The sequence below is a fragment of the Triturus cristatus genome, chromosome 6, assembly GCF_964204655.1.
Source record: "Triturus cristatus chromosome 6, aTriCri1.1, whole genome shotgun sequence".
NCBI lineage: Eukaryota > Metazoa > Chordata > Amphibia > Caudata > Salamandridae > Triturus > Triturus cristatus.
The window spans coordinates 614,363,940-614,381,791 of record NC_140589.1 but is presented as its reverse complement, the minus strand read 5'-3'; the positions used below and the strand labels follow the sequence as shown (position 1 = coordinate 614,381,791).

At 45.4% G+C, this 17,852-nt stretch overlaps 1 protein-coding gene across 4 annotated transcripts in view; it reads right to left on the bottom strand.

Moving 5' to 3' along the window:
* The window catches only part of ORC3 (origin recognition complex subunit 3), a 293,597-nt gene that overhangs the window by 182,526 nt on the left and 93,219 nt on the right, over positions 1-17,852 (bottom strand). For all 4 annotated transcript variants that reach the window (XM_085611096.1, XM_085611093.1, XM_085611094.1 and 1 more), the window contains one exon: positions 16,561-16,697. In XM_085611096.1, the coding sequence (XP_085467222.1) occupies positions 16,561-16,697 (137 nt within the window). The remainder of the gene's footprint in view (positions 1-16,560; positions 16,698-17,852) is intronic.

The following is a 17,852-nucleotide window of genomic DNA, read 5'->3' as shown; positions in this document are numbered from 1 at the left end:
CTCCATTCATTATTGACAAGCTATCTTAAAATTGAGCAGAACATGGTCATCAGAATGGACAGTCACAAGCCAAAATCCTTCAATACACTTCATCACTCTCTTCACATTGTGATGCACCTCTGTTCCTCCATAAGCAACAAAAACAAGCATGGACAGAGAAAACCGTATGTATATGGAGACAATTTGCTACAATACTGAGGATGGAGATTTTCCTGGGTCTAGATTAGACTTCGGAGGAAAAGGCTATAAGTTCTCCCTTTGGAAAGGACAGTTGTGTAGCTCAACTGACCATAATTCGAATTGCAGCAGAACATTCCCATAAATGTGCTGTAGAATAAGCTCACCGCTGTGCCACAGGAAAACAAAACACTACTACCCCACAGAAAGAAAAAGTGTACCAGTGCACTACAGAATAAAAGAAGTCCACCACTGGCGAGAGGGAAAAAAAAGCCTGCCTCAGCACCAGAGAATGAAAAAGCCACAAAGCAACACAGAAATAGCCCTAGCGCCATAGAGAAAAACTACCTCCATCAGTGGAAATATAATTGTGTTCTACAGTGTCACCATTGGATCAGTCAATAGATTATTCTTTGGGTCACAGAATATTGCAATTTTGCAAACATATATTTATTATTCTATCAAATAGGGCATTTGCTAAATCATTTTGGGAGTTGCACAGGAAAACAATGAAGAAATATGGAAAACTATTGTGTTTTTTAATAAGGTGCTGTGGCACTATTCGGAAGGTTTTGCACTATATAGGTGGATATGAGAGTTGAGGGAAGGCGGCTCGGTCGGAGTTGATATGTGGGTCCTGTAACAAACAGCGGCAGGGCAGTGAAGACGTTTCACAGGTGTATGTGTAGGCAGCAGGGCTTAATTTGTGCCGGTGCTTAGCACCGGCACTTATTTATCAGGGCCGGGTCTATACCAGATTGCCACTGCCAACTCACATCAACAGCGTGTGTCAAAAAATTAATAAAATCGAATGTTCAGTGTTCATAAGATCCGCACTCTCAGTGTCTCCCCGTTAAGAGCTGAGCAATTTACAAGTCCATGCCTTCATTTTGCGTTGCGGTGTGTGGGGGCCTCTGATTGGTTTGGATTTGGTCATGTGTGGCTGCGACAGGCGGGCGGCAGCGTGCGTGCGTAACCTTTTTAAAATTCCACGCCACCAGCCCACCTTATCAGGAAGCACACACGCACCGGCAACGGCAGTCCGGCACTATTAATTGAAGCAGAAGCGTGTCGTGAAGTATGCAGCACCAGATCTCGGGTAGGTATTTCTGCAATCAATGTCCAGTTTTACAGACAGACACAACTTTTGTGAATAAAAAAGCAGACCCATTTCGTGTACCAGAGATGCTTTCTCTGCAGCAACGTTTACTTACGGCAGTTCACTTAAAGATTTAGAGTGGCCCCGACTTTCACGGTTCGACGGTTGAGCTCTACCCGGAATCCCAGCAGGCCCCACTGGCGGCAGACCTCGCTCTACAACTCCTCCACATTGCCTGCTGTGCCCCGGAAACTTTCTCGGTTCAGGACTTCTGTCTGTGTGCGCGCACACTCAGCCTTCTCTATGCCCTGGTGGGTTGCCTGTAGGTTTGTTGGTTCTAGGTGCTCGGAGGCATATATGTTTCATTGTCATTCTGCATTGGTGCCTGTTTGACCGTTTGCACGCACATCAGGCAGTTCATCTACGTGTAAATGTGGGCATTTTTGTTGTTGGTCTGTGTTCATGCATTAAAACATGCTTCGAAACATCTTGCTTCTCTTCCGGGTCCTCCTGAGAGGGCCTGGTTGTGTAATGCTTGAGTCCCTATGATCGGAACATCATTTTCTCCCCCCCTCCAAAAAAAGTCAAGCACCCATCTCCTTCAACTGCTGTTCCACGCCCAACTCAGAGTGGTGGAAAGGAAAATAACGGACATCTCTACAGACTGGGACGAGGAGCCTCAAACTTTACTATATGTTCGGGCCTCAGCTCAGCCGAAGACCAATGAACATTTATAAGTTACAAATATTCATTGGTCTTCGGCTGAACTGAGGCCCGCCTCGGGCGTTGGGGGTGGGGGGCTGGGGTTTTACAACCCTCATGTGCCAGTCCCTGCAGAGGCAGCCATTATGCCCCCAGTCCAACTCCTGCTCCTCACACAGGGATTTTATCCTCTTACACATTATTCCGCCCTCACGCGCCCCTTCTATGCTTCACACAGAGCGTTCCCTCCATTTCTCTCTGCCCGCCTCCCTGCATTGGCGTGGTTATTAGCATCGATCGAGGGCACAGATTATAGGGTGCCTGTGCATGGCACTAGCAAAGCTGATATGAAGCGACGGCAGCACAGTCGACACAACAAGAAGTAGCCAGCATAGCAGGGAGCAACCATTACAGGGGGCAGAGCTGGGAGCTTTGCTGAGTAACAGCAGCGCACAGACACATCGCTCTAAGAGAGGATCTGTACATTACAGGCGGCAGCTGAGCATGACAGGCAAAAAACATTAACGTAGGAAAGTAAAGTCACATACAGCATGCATGGAGAAATAAATGCACTAAGACAACTGCGTGTACACAGGACATACATGAAAAGAAGCATAGACTCCCATGGACTCACGAACGAAAAAGAGCCGGGTCTGCACACCTAGACAGCAAAGCAGCTGTAAATGCCACTTGCACCAATTCAACACACATGCAGACACAAAGCACCACCGACATCAGGGTGTTGTGGTGGGGGGAGAGAAAAAAACGGTGGGTGAAACAATTTATTTCTCGCATTGTTGAGAGGAAGAGGTAAACTGCTAGAGCCAGTAGAGAGAAATCAAGAGACAGACACAGAGTGAAAGAGGGTGCAAAGAAGAGAAAGACAGACCTAAAGAAATAGGGCTGTAGATAGAGATAAAACGACAGAAAGAGATACAGGCATAGAAAGAGAGAAAACAGATACTTGGAGATAAAGTCAATGGAAAGCAAAGAGAAAAGAGACACAGAACGCACCTGTAAACCAAAATGTCATGCCTTGTGTGTAATGGAACTAACCTGGATGTAATTGATAACATAAGCGAGAGAATAGATTGATAAATAAAGCAAGAGAGATGAAGCAAAATTGAAAGAAAGATATAGAGTCAGAATGAGAGAGAGTGAGAGAGAGAGTGTGTGTGGGAGAGAGAAGCGATGGATTGTTAGAGAGAACGAGAGAGAGGGGGTGAAACAGAGAGAGATGGAGCTAAGCAGAGCCCGAATGAGAGTGTGGCAGAAAGAGAGAGGGGTATAACGAGTATGTTGAGCTAGAGAGAGAAAAAGAGGGACATAGGAAGTAAGACAGATATAGGTATGAGCATACGTACACAGTTATCTCTACTATAATCAGACACCGGAAGAGACTATTGAATGTTGGAATGTAAAATCTTGTCCCGCTTTGGGGTAAGTTAAAATTTTGTCTACTACAGGAATTTTTAAATATGAGAGAATGTTAATTTGCTTTGGCAAGTCATGCATTGTAGACTGCACTAAGCCCACATGAAATGGCACGTGGGAGGCCTGCTTTGGCAGTGAATTGGATCTTTAATTTCTGAGTTTGAGTTGCATGGTCAATATTTGTGTCACTTTCATAGTTATTTAGACTGTGTTTCTGTTTTATACTGTTTCTGCCAATATGTAACCTTGAGCCACAACTTTGGTTGATTTTGATTGCAGTGGCTCAGTTTATTTGGTGATTCACAATTCCAATCATGTGACATAGATGAGATGTACTTGCAAATTGTTGGATTGCGTATTGCATTTCAGGTTTTCTATTTGACCAATCTTTTGACTTCTTACCAACGAAATATGAGTGTCTTCCTGGTCGAGGACAACACTGTTTCTTCTCTTATCGGTCTTGTATCAAGACCCTGCTGGACTATGGGGTGAAAGAAAGCTTGAATAAACAGCTACCTATGTTATATGACATCTCTTTATGTAATGACTGCAATTTCCCATTTGCTTTATTAACCTTCCTGCTTTCTCAAATTTGCTTGAAAATGCACCATTTATCCATTCTTTTTTCAAAATTTTCTCGGGAAGAGAACCCCCCGAACCTCCCTTAGGTTGTTCGACACGCTCGCTCGCTGCGGTGCAGTATGAACCCCCCTTGGGTTGTTCGGCACGCTCGCTCGCTGTGGTGCAGTATGACAATCATTTTACACCACACCACTTTCAAATGTCACCATCTGCCACTGCTCTTTAGCAATCTGTCTTGTCTGTGATACAGAACTACATTTGGAAACGCCAGTTTAGTTCTATGTTTTTTACTATTTTGAATTTTAATAAATGCACATATATTGCTACGGGAGTAATAGTAACTAGCACAATTGGTAAATTAGTTGCTTTCACAGACTACTCAACTATTTATGATCCAAACCCCCGTTGGCCACTAGAAGTGATAAATGGTTCAAGTGTACTATATGATTTTTTTTTCGCAGGGCGGGGTAAACACCTATCAAAACCATACTTGAGCAAAGCTCTCTTGCTGAAATTCAGATACAGTATTACATCTGGCTTTCAGCAGTGCCAGTTGAGTTTGTGGATGTAGCCAATAGAATAAGTGGGCGGGCCAGCGGAGAAGTGGGTGGAGTCTGGAAAGTGGATGTGGTCTCCGGAAAAAAATTGAGCACCTGCACTTCATTTTTTACAAATTAAGCACTGGTAGGCAGGTAATTGTAAGAGAGGCAGAATAAACCCTAGAGAATGTGGAGAACTGGGAAATATCTGGGATTTGTAGCTGTACCACAGTATGGTAGGAATGGGAGCTCTTGAAATAATATAGCCATGAGATTCAACTTGCTTCTCACATCTTTTTCAAAGAAAGATTAAGTTAATTTCGATTTTTTGTCTTGGAACTTGTAAGCAGCATTACCCGTTTGAAATACGTCATATGTAAAACCTACACTGACAACCAGCCCAGAAATTGCCATTATTTTCAAATATATTTAATTGCATGCATGTATTGAAAAACCTAACCATATGAGAACCTACATCTTATAGAATGAACAATAAATCAATCAGGATTTGTAGAGCAAACGGATCACTCATGAGGGCATCCAGGCTCTGGGATCGGCTGATTGGGGCATCAGTCAAAGAGCCAGGTTTTAATTCCCCTTTTGAATTCCTGGAGGGAGGGCGATGTACTGGGGTAGATAGGGAGGCTGTTCCAGGATTTTGCGGAGAGGTAGGAGAATGAGCGGCCTCCACTGATGCTGCGGCAGATGCGGAGGGTGTGAGGGAGGGAGAGGGAGGTAGAGAGTAGGGGTCTGAAGGGACAGTAGAAGCTCAGGTGGTGGTTGAGGTATGTTGGTCCTTGGTTGTGAAGGGCTTTATAGTTGTGCGTCATCAGCGTGTATTGGAATTGTTTCCGTACGGGGAGCCAGTGGAGATTACTCGGGTGGAAGGTGATGAGGTTCAGGATGAGTCTGGCTGCTGAGTTCAGTATGATTTTAAGTCTTTTCGTGAGGTGTGCTGTGAGTTTAGCGTATATAGTGTTGCCATAGTAAAGAAGGCTGGTGACGAGGGCTTGCGTGATGGTTCATCTGGTGGAGATTGGGAGCCACTTGAAAATCTTACGGAGCATGCGGAGGGTGAGGAAGCAGGCCGAGGAGACTGCTTTGATCTGGTTCTCCATGTTCAGTTTGCTGTCCAGGATGATGTTGAGGTTTGGGGCTTGGTCCGTGTTGGGGTTCCTGGCCGGCGGGCCACCAAGAATCATCCCACGGTGAGGCGGTTTTCCCAAAGATCTGGACCTCGGTTTTGTCGGTGTTGAGTCTGAGGCAGCTGTCCTGCATCCAATCGGCAATGTTGGGCATGCAGAGGTGGAAGATGGCCTTCGCAGTGGCAGGGTGTTTGGATAGCGAGATGAGCTGGGTGTTGTCAGCGTAGGAGATGATGTTCAGTCCATGGTTTCCGACGATGTTAGTCAAAGAGGTCAAGTATAGGTGTTGAAGAGAGTGGGGCTAATGGATGATCCTTGGGGGATGCCACATATGATGTCCTTGGGCTCCGAGGTGAAAGGGGGTAGGAGGACTCTGTGTTCTTCCAGAGAGGAAGCATGCGATCCATTTCAGGGCATCATCACATATGCCGATCTGGCTGAGCTTCTTGAGTAGGGAGTGGTGGGACACAGTGTCGAAGGCTGCTGAGAGATAGCAATGGATCAGGACAGCCGAGTCTCCTTGGTCCGGAAGGCTTCTGATGTCATCTGTGGCGGCGATCAGGGCAGTTTCGGTGCTGTGGTTGGGGCAGATTCTGGATTGGGTTGCATCCAAAAGCTTGTTGATGTCTAGAAAAGCTGTGAGCTGTTGGTTGACAGATTTCTCGAGTACTTTGGCTGGGAAGGGATGAAGGGATGAAGGGAGAATGGACAGTCATTTTTGAGTTCATTTGGGTCAGCGGAGAGTTTGAGGAGAGGTTTGATTCTGGCGTGTTTCCAATCACCTGGGTGGATGGCTGAGGTGATAGACGTGTTGAGGATATCCATGAGTTTACTGCTAATTGTGCTGCTGCCGAAGTTCAACATGTGGTGTGGGCAAGGGTCCTTGGGGATCCTAAGTGGATGGAGTGCATGATGGAAGCAGTGTCTTGAGTGGTGAGCTGGTTCCATCTGGTGAGTCTGCTGTTAGTGGTAACATCTATGAGGTATAGTAGGCTGAGGCTATTGGTGGTGCCGGGTTGGAGCATGACGTTTTTGTAGACAGTGGATATCTTGTCGTAAAAGTAGTTGGTCAAGGAGTCGCACAGGTCCTGGGAGGGGGAGGTCTTGTTCTCAGTTGCGGAGGGGTGGGAGAACTCCTTGATGATGCTGAAGAGTTCTTTGATGTGGTTGGAGCTAGCTTGGATGCGTGCCTTCTGGTGTCTTTCAGGAGTTTGTGGTACTGGCTAAGTAACTTCTTGAAGAGGGTTCAGTCAGTGGGATCCTTGCTGGTACGCCATCCCCTTCCCAGTTTTTGCAGTAGCATTTCATGGTTCTGAGTTACGGGATGTACCAGCTGGCTTGTTTGGAGGGTTTGCTGGGTTTGGATGTTTTACTGGGGGCGACTTTGTCTGAGATCCAGGTGGTGAAGTTTTTGACAGCTTGTCCGATGTGGTGTCGGATGGGGGTATGGAGGAGTTGAGGGCGTCGTTGCACTGGCTCTTGGATACTTTGCAAAAGACACACAATTGATGGACGGAATGCAGAACAAATCAACACATTCAAGACTGATTTGCATATGGCTGGGTCCAAACTGGAATGACATGGTAAGCAAAAAATCGATGGATTTAGGCCATGTATGACATTGTTCTGCATTCTGTCAATCAATTGTTCTTTTTGCATTTGTCACCCCGAGGCGGACGGGTATGCCCAGACGTGGGTCCCGTGCTCTCCATGTCACTGGAGTCAAGCTATCCTGGCTGATGAGGGCTAAAAGCCCGAAACCAGTCCTAGGATGCTTGTTTCCAGTCCAGGGAGGACCTGGCCTGGCAGTTCGGGCTGGACTGTTCCCATTGGGCGCAGGGTCAAGATTGAATTGCATATGGCTGGGTCCAAACTGGAATGGCATGGTGAGCAAGAAAAACTATGGATTTAGGCCCAGATCTCTATACTGAGGTGAATGTATGACATTGTTCTGCATTCTGTCCATCAATTGTTCTTTTTGCATTTCTCGGATACTTTGCTCCAGCTGCGATGAGATGTGCTTAACGGTCTGTTGGCGTGTCTGGGTGCCATTGTGTAGGTGAAGGGACGATGATGTGGCCTGACCAGGTGACCTCGGAGTTGTGGTAGTACTTGATTCTATTGTTGGCCATGATGATGGGGTCTAGCGTGTGCCCTGCGAAGTGCGTTGCGTCGGTGACTATCTGGGTTAGGCCAATGATGTTCATACGGTCTACAAGGTTGGTGGTGCTGGCATTGTCGAGGTGGAAATTGAGGTCCCCAAGGAAGATGTAGTGTTTGGTGTTGATGGCTTCGGGGTGATGAATTTGGGGATAGTGTCACAGAAGCAGGGGTGGGGTCCTCGGGGTCTGTAAGTGAGGGTGCCTTTGATCGTGGTTTTGCCATCTAAACTGAACTGGAAACTGAGGAGTTCCATGTGTGGTGTGTAGTCGCTGGTCGTGGTGGTTCAGTGGATGGATTCCTTCTGGATTATGGTGATTCCACCTCCGATTTTGGTGATAGTGTTCTAAATCTCAGTTGCATGCTTGCAGGGGGAGCGGCCGTTGAGTAGGATGCAGTCGAGTTGGTGGGGAGTAACGTTGCCGGAGGTGTGGCAGAGGCAAGGTATGCTGGTGGATTGGTTTTGCAAGTGAACTGGCAGTAGTGGCAAGTAAAGAGGCCTGCTGTGGAGCGAGGAGATGTACGGCAGCAGTTCTCGTTGCGGGGTCTGGCATTGATGTTGGGGAGCTCTGTTCTGGCATAGAGGTGGATGGCGGGAGAACCAAGGTTCCTGGCGCTGGGCACGGTCCAGGCACAGACGAGCTTGCTTTTGGCGCGCCTGCTGTGTGCCCACGCAGCGGCCTCCATAAGCAGTCCTGGGAGGTGGGAGGAGCTGTCAGGGAGATGAGACGGTGTGAGCAGGAGCCTGCGAGAGTGGGAAAATGGAGGGAGCAGACGGGGGCAGGCTCCAAGCCAAATCAGTGATACCAGCAACAACTACCAAAAACAAAGATGCCAAATAGACTACAAATTGAAACCAAAATAAGCCCAATTAAACCAACTTTTCCAGGAGTACCAGACAGGCGGTCACCCGATAGTAGAACCGAACAGGCAGCCTGGGGGGCTCTTAACAGCCGCACCGTCTCGAGGAGATACGTGACAGACAGCGGGGGAGCGGAGCACCAAGCAAAGAAAGTTCTAATGAAGACTAAAAAGTTCCCACTTATGTATTTTTATTCAGGGAGTTTGATACAAAAATCAGAGCCTCTAATGTACAGCAGGGCCAATGTGCCAAACACATTGTGTATGTTTAGGTATAAGTCCCTCCGCATTGCTTAAGAGTACGACACGCAGCCCTAATGTGGTAATTTCACTATAATCACTGCAAGACCGGTTTGCTCAAACATTATTTTATTATATAATCCAATATAAATCTTCTCCCTCTACTCTGGTTAGCATCTATTAACTCCTAGCTAGGTTAGTGTTACATAAGTTTGGATAATTGTATATAATAATTGTATGCTCATTTGCTATTGGGCGCTAGACTACTTGCCAATATGCCTTGAAATTTAACACATCCTACTATCCTATTACATCATGATAACCTCCCAGAGGGACTCTTACAGGAATTAGGCACACCTGCACATTCCCTAGTCTTTCACTTGGAAAGATACAGGAATTCACCAAGAACCAGTAAACTCTTAAAGAAAAGAAAACCTTTTCAATTGTGTAAAAACATGGTTTTTTGATTCGCCGGAGGCTGTCTAGGACTGGATTGAAGACTGGAACAGAGTGGGTGGGCAAAGACGAGAGCGAGCGAGTAGACCTGGCTTGCAGAGAAGCGCTGCGGCGGAGGGCAGCCAGATCATGGAAAAAGGCTGAAGAACTCCTATCGCTACTGTGGAGGACTGACACCCTGTTGAAAGCGCAAGTATGGGGGGGGTGAAAAGATTTAATTTGATTATCGATGCCTGACATTGGAGTGGGGATAGGGCTGCCCTGGCCCAGATGGTTGGGTTAATTGAAGGTGATTGGGAGAACAATGGGCTATTTGACATAAGTGGATGGCTGAATGTACAACCTTTGTAATCTGTTTCAGCGGGGAGGTGGGCTGACCAACCTCGTGCATCTTGAGCATTTCTGGGGGGAGACAGGCACTCTGCCGTGTTCGGGAGTGGGTAGTTTTAGATCCACGGGCAGGGAGGCAGGGAGGGGGGAGGGAACCAAAAGGTTAAGAAGTTGGGGACGTTTATGTGTTGACGGTTTAATTGGTTTGCAATACAATTCACAGATTAAATTGTGCAAGATAGTCACGTGGTACACAGGATCTAAGTTGTTGGATGGGCAGGGACAGATTTTGTATCCGAATACGATACTCCGTAGATATGGAATTGCTAGAGTGCTTTCGGTATTGACCTGGAATGTCAATGGTGTTGGTGACAAAATTAAGAGAGGAATAGTGCAACAGTATTTAAAACGCCATTCACCGGATGTGGTCTTATTGCAAGAAACGCATCTTGTGGGTCAGAAATCCAAGGCCCTCACCAGGTGGGGATACACACTTCTGGCCCATGCGGACTACACCACGGGTTCGAGGGGAACGGCTGTACTGGTTAGGAAGAGTGTACCTCTCATTGTTCACAAGACATGGACAGACCCAGGAGGACGATTTGCGGGGGTAGAGGCCCAGTGGGATGGAAGGGACATCAATATACTCTCAGTATATCTGCCGCCCGCTCTGGGTAGGACGGCATTAGAGGACCTGGGAGGTAGGTTGGCGGGACTCCGAGAGGGCACACTGATCATGGGAGGAGACTACAACATGACGATGGACGATACTATAGATCGTCGCCCACCGAGGTCTAGAGCCACCTCTAGTGCTCACATGGCTGATTTCACAACGGCAATGGGGTTGAGGGATGTGGGTCGAGAGCTTCAACCCATTAGCAAAAAATTCACATATTTTTCTAATGTCCACCAGAGTCTCTTACGCATTGATTACCTTCTTACACATGTGTCCTCGGTTGGTGACTTCGCCCAGTATAAAGTCTTACCCAGAGTCATATCAGACCACTCCCCTGTCTGGGTGGAATATACACATTGGGAGAGACAGGCACGCACTACTATCATTCTTAACCCGTGGCTCTTGCATATACCAGATATTAGGGAAGAGCTACGTACGCAATCATCAAATTATTTCACCGAAAATGTAGGCTCGGTCGATTCGGCGCAAACAATCTGGGAAGCTTACAAAGTGGTTTTGAAAGGGCTTTTGCTGGAGCCCCTTGCGGCCTGGGTTCGCGGGGATGTGATGGTGAGTGGGTTGCGGTGGGCGGACGGAGTAGAAGACCGCATCTCCTTATACGCTGACGACATACTGTTATACCTAGCCTCCCCGTATAAATCAATAAGTAGTCCTGGACATCTTCACAAATTTTGGTAGGTACTCGGGGTATGCGATCAATTGGCACAAGTCGGTATTGTTTATGCTGAAGGGACAGGTCCCCCGACTCCCGGCTGAATGCACGGTGGTGGTAGCAGAGGAGGGGTTTCAATATCTCGGGGTTTTCATTACATCAGACCCAATCTGCTTCTACAGATCTAATCTGACCCCCCCCTTGGCTCGGCTACGAGCGGACGTGAAGCACTGGAGAACTCTGCCTTTAACATTGGTGGGGCGTGCTGCACTCTTTAAAATGCTGCCCCTTCCTCGTTTTTTATACATACTCCAAAATTGTCCACATAGAGTCCCAGACTCGTACTTTAGGGCGCTTGAAGGTGAAATCCGAACGCTGTTGTGGGATGGGAAGGCCCCCAGGATAGCATTGACGAAACTGACCAAAGGTTGGTATGATGGAGGCATGGCTCTCCCTGACCTGCAACTATACTATTGGGCAGCGCAGCTGGTGACCGTTAACCATTGGATATATCGCTCACCCGGCGACCCAGCATATGCTCTCGACCGCTACCATACTGATTGTTCTGGATATCTAGGGGCCCTATACGCCAGTGATAGGAAGAGATGGGGGCATTTTTTTGGACCAACCCAGCATACACTGGAGATATGGTGCGTAGCTAATGCTAGACTGGGATGGGCGGGATTTCTTTCACAGGTGACACCGCTATGGTACACCCAGAAGTTGGGCATGCTATGCTATCAGCCCGGTTTCGACAAATGGGACCTCATTGGTGTCTCCGCGGTGAAAGATTTGGTGAAGAAGGGAGCCATGCTTACGTTTGGGGACCTTCAGAGGCAATATCACCTGGCCCAAGGGGAACAATACAGATATTTACAAATCAGTCATGCGATACGGGCGGCTTTTCCGTCCCTCAAAGATATACCATACTCTTCCCCACTAGAAGACCGCTTGTTGGACGGGCCCCTCGTTTCAAAGGCCATATGCCTGACTTACAAGAAGCTAAGCAATAATCTACCAAACACCTTTCCAAAACTCAGAGAGCGATGGCAGGACGACCTAGGCCCGATAGATGATGAAGACTGGCAGTCGGCTCTCATGTCCCCCCGAGAGGCGGCCATTACCCTTAGATTTCGGTTGATCCAGCTTAGGGTGCTTCACCGATCGTCCATCACAGAGGTAGTTCTGGCGAAAATAGGTGCTAGACCGGATGATCTCTATGTGAGGGGATGCGGACAACAGGCTACATTCTATCATATGATATGGAGTTGCCCAAAGATACGTACCCTACGGGAGGGAGCGTCAACCCATATGCAGGCAGCTTTAAGGAAAGAAATAGTATTAAAGCCACAATTGGGTATATTAAACATATGGGAGGCGACTGACCTCACGGAAGTTGAACAGCAATTCACAACACTGGGGTACACATTGATTAAACGAGAACTAGCGAGAAGCTGGGGGGGCGCAGACCCACCATTCGTCACCATATGGGCTAAGGAAATGGACAGATGTATGCTTGCAGAAACTGAGGTTTTTAAGATGAGGGGGTGCCCCAAAAAATGGGATAAGAAGTGGTCGCAATGGAATAAGTATAGGGGAGAGCCCTGTGTGTCGCCTACAGTTGAACTGGAGCTGAATAGACGTGTCGAATAAGAAAGTCCTACTTAATTGTACTGTACATCCATGACTGCCCGACTGAAATGTTGTGTACCCTGAACATGTTGTCCACTTTTGTATTTGTGGCTGTAATAAAAACCAATAAACAAATTAAAAAAAAAAAAAAAAAAAAAAAAGACAGGAAGTCCAATTACACTCATAAATTACCAAGACAGGTAAATACAATACCACACCTCCTAATGCACACTAGCACAGGTAATACAACTTACGCGCCACTCATAAATTACCAAGACTATATAATTCATGGCAGGACTTTACTTAATCCTAAACCCCTTAGGAAGGACTCAACAGTAACAGGGACTTCTTACACCCTCTACTGTAGACCTTTGGAAACCTACTAAATAAATGGCAGGACCAGGGAAACTACAAACACCCTCTACAGCACATACACTTAACCCATAACCGCTTGGGAAGCACTCAACAAATTAGGCTGCAACACACATGACCTTTACAACAAACTTTTATCCCTTAGGAAGAATTCTTACATATTTGTCACCCCCCTTCTGCATACACCAACAGGACTAGGGGTAAGTACACTCAACACAGCCTCAAACCAAACTACCACTCTTCACCAAAACTCCTGCACCCTCCTACAGGAGCAAAACACAACATTTGAACTCATTGCATACCACACTAAAGAACTCAAAAAATACTTCCTCTCAGTATTATGGCAACAACAGCCTTTAGCATAGCATTCCACAAGATTTGAACAGCATGACAAGACACTAAACTTAAAAATCCAGCATAGCATCACAGAAATCATGTGTAAACTTTATACACATTGCATTGAAAATAAAACTTTAGCAGAGCATATTCAGTATAGCATCAATGCACTTAACACCATCTCTAAAAATCACAACATTAGAAATTCTCTCTCTAGTAGGTATCTCGTCCTTCATCCCGGTGAGCGACTACTCACTCGAACATCTCGCACACACAAAGTCCTTCGCTCTGGTGACTATCATCCCAGATTACCTGCCAGTGCAAACGTGCGCTCACCTTAAATCATGTGAACAAGGCACATCGTCTTTGTATTAGATTTAGATGGCCTTTTTTTTTTTTTTTTTTAAATGTCCCAATGTCTCACGTCAACACACATTACACGGTCATGTACTTTCCCGATTACCATGCTGCCGCACTTCCCTGTGTTGCTGCCAGCCAGAGGCGCAACTAGAGCCAAATATCAGGGGGGAGGGCTACTAAAATTTTCATGGAGGTCGAATTCTTCCAGCAATGGGCAGAGTGGAGATGCAGGGGCTCTAATGAGGGATAAAAAATATGAAAGCCTCCTTAACAAGTAAATGGTCTTTTAAAGACCTGTGAAGTATTCGCGTGCAGCTGCAATACAAAGGGCTCCAGACCAGCCAGCCGACAGAACCTCAAAAACTGGGTGTGCGCGCCTGGGAAGCCATCTGACACACACGACGTCTGAAGCCCTTTGAGCCCAATGGGCATTGTGCGCCTATTGCAAGCTGCCGTATAACATCAACAGTACTCGTTGCAGCCTACAGCAGTGACATCACAAAGTCAGGCTCGCACGCGTGCGTACCTTCCCCCCTACGCCTGAAATCCTTGGAAGGAGTACAAAGCAGTGTCGCAGGTCTTTCCAATGCCGCACCTCACACACACCTGAATTTCTTTACTAACTCGGCCATACACGCGTACCTCACACACACCAGGAATTCTTGAAAAGAGTGTACAGCAGCCTTGCGGGTCCTTCCACAAGCCGCACTAAACGCGCACCTAGAATCTGTAGACACGCTGGCCTCTTCAAACGCCTCGCAGGCCTTTTCATATGCCTCACAGGCCTTTTCAAATGCAGCATAAATCCAGTGATCGAAGTGGGGGGAAAAAAATAGGGGCACTGTGGGCGGAGAATCAGTGGGCGGGAATAACAAGAGGTTTGGGCAGTGGGCGGAGTCAGAGGTGTGGCCAAAAAGAGCAAATCATTCTATTTTTAGTATTTGTTTGGCATTTCACTACCCAGTTACAGCTTATTACGTTATTTAATTCAACCAATAATACACGTTTAAGATTTAATACGAGTTATTGACACTAATATACATTCACAAAGTCGGATTAGTTTCCAATCACAGAATGTCCCAAATATGCTTAAAAGTGGAAGCACAAGCCATTTGTCTCCAAGGCATGGAGCTTCTGTCATCAGCACTTGTCCCTTTTTCCACAAGAACAGTTCAAACATGAATGGCAAAATATGGCGAAATATCCTACTTTGCAAATGTTTTCTATTTAACTATGGCTCTGCAATATTTGCCACATAATGCATCATCTCCTTCATTATTTGACGATTTTAACTAATAAATTGTTGGTAGCTCAAACGGATCAAAAGTTACAAAAAAATGTGGCTTGTGTTTCTGCGAGAGAGTAAGACAGTGAAAGGAAAGAAAATTCCCTGCTGATTATTAAAAGACTCACCATTTTGAAGAACACCCAAAAATTTGTAACAGAAATGGAAACTGTTTTTGGTGTAAACAACTAGTGAAACTTAAGGTAAGGAAAGAGGTGAAGGTACAAATATATATTTTAAAAAAGGGACCATGTAATAAAATCATATTAAATAAATACTTTAAATATACGCGTGTCTCATTTTAATACAGAGATCTGTCCGTTGCCAAGTGGATCAGGAAAAGGAGATTCACCATTTAGAACAAAAGAACGACGATCCTAAAACAGGATCAGTCAAATAGGCTATCTTTTTTATGTAAGTTTTACTAGTAATATTAATTTTAACTAGGAACGGGTGCTGTTGTAGGAAAAGCTAATCATACTGGTTTCCGCTATTCACAGAGACATAGGGGACATGCATTAAATCGCCATTGAAAAAGAAGGAAAAGTCTACAGTGATTCATAAGTATGTCATTTGAAAATGATGTTACACAGGACACATACTTGAATGAATATTAGGATACGAGGGACCAGTGTCACTATCAATGGTGTCCTAAAATAATTGTAATCGGCCCCAACAAGACTAATAAGGACTCAAAGGCGAGATTATGGCTAATTGGTGAACACAGAGCCAGAGTCTTAAATCATATGATTTTAAATATGATTTTATTAAGCAAACAAATAAGAAAAAAATTATTTTCAAATTGTTTTGAATATTTATAATTCCAATGTGTATAACAAAACTCATCCCACATAGGGATATCTGAGTGGAGATAAGTAGCCAGAATGTGTGAATAAGATATAATAAACTAGAACTGAACCTGTTGATGTAATTCTGACTGCTTTTTATGGCCCGTACATTTGAAATAGGTTTTTATCTTTTTAGATAATTGTATTGGTGTTAACACTTTGTCCTGAAGAAGTTGGGGAGAACCATCTGCATACTTCGAAACGCCGCGTCGACAACTTGTGATATACTTTTTGTTTCTTCTGTATTGATCATTTGAATTGTGTATCATTTAGGGACAACTAGAAATGCAATGTTTACCCTTAGATAAATTATACCAATGCGGAAGTCTTCCAATATGAACAAGTATTATTAAGATTGTGTTTTAATAACTGTGTAGGGCCGTATCCTAAAATGTAGTAAGTCTACATGGATTGTGACTAACGTTTTAAAATATTGGAATTGATGTAATTTTAGACTATTTTGTACACATACAAAAATGCAGTATATTTTGATATATTGAGGATCTATTAATTGTAATAAAAAGAAACATTCTTACATTAAACAGGATTCAGTGTATGGATAGTTGTGTGGATGACAAAAGTATGAGTGTTTCCCTATAAAAAGAAGAATACACAGAAGTGAAGATACATGGTATCAAAACACTCAACATTACCTGATAATTATGATGAAATCCTGTAGTACTTTAGCTGAGAAACTTTCCAAATCCTTAATTATCACTACGACCGGGGGAGAATGCCAATATCTGGAAGTGGATGCCCTTTTCTTGCTTGGAGTTAAAGACTTCTCTTTCTTGAAAGACACATTGGGGATACAGAAACACAAAAAGGCAGGATGAAGAGGCAACTTTGTAGCTAATGACACAACAAAGCATTCAGTAGTTTTAATACTCATGAAAAAAAACTTGACCGATAATTGTACTGCTGTTTTCTCGATGTAAATGTATCTACCTGCCAGTAACAGACGTATCATGCCAGATCTCATCTGTGTTGCTTTCCTACTAATGACCAGTTGTAATGTTACCAGTCTGAAACAGTGTTGATGCCCACAATAAAATCACTGTGTATGTCAACACTTTCGTGTCAATCAGAAGATGGCTTTGTCTTTCCTTGGTGGTTTCACAGAACACCAACTACAAGAGGGTGGCTAGCTAATCTGATCACATAACGACAGGGCTTAGCCAGCTTAGCACCCAGGTGGTTTGCCAACATTTACAAGCCCTAGGAACAAGGTCTACAAATTCCATGGAGCTATTACAAGAGTGTGAGCCCGACACTTCAGTGACGCAGTTCTACTGCCAGACCATCTATTTGTTCACCATTGGTATCTGATGTACTATGAGCCGCGGGCCGCATGTTACAGAGGAAGTTTTCTATAGCAGGAATATCTTGGGCGTGAGGTACTGTAAATAACAGCAAAGTTTGATTACAGAAACTGGAGTATAATGGAGAGGGAATTTAGGAACAAATGAGCGGGACAGTATTACTGGTTTTAACACTCACATTACATGTTAACTCCTATCTCATCCATAAGAGCAAGACTCTGGTAACTGCAAGGTGTGCTAGATATGGATGAAAGTATGCACACTCACAGGAGGTGGTGCACAGTGCATGCTTCTTAGAGGTCCCATTTACAATGAGCCCCTGCAGGCCATACATAGAGCAGCAGGGTCTAAGACAGAGGAGAGCTAGTGTACAGTATGTTTCCATCTGCTACTGGCCACACAGAATGCAGGACTATGGCCATGTCCTGTACCTAGACCTGTGTCTCAGAACCCCAGCTCCCCCATCTCCTCCCAATTCTGCCAGTGGAAACAACTTTGCATCTTCATGACATCAATAAACATGAATTTGCAGGCAGGGTTGTGCACTGTCCCCCCTGCTGTTCGCATTAGCGATAGAGCCCCTGGCGGCTATGGCCAGACTGGGCAATCATTTCGGGGGGCTG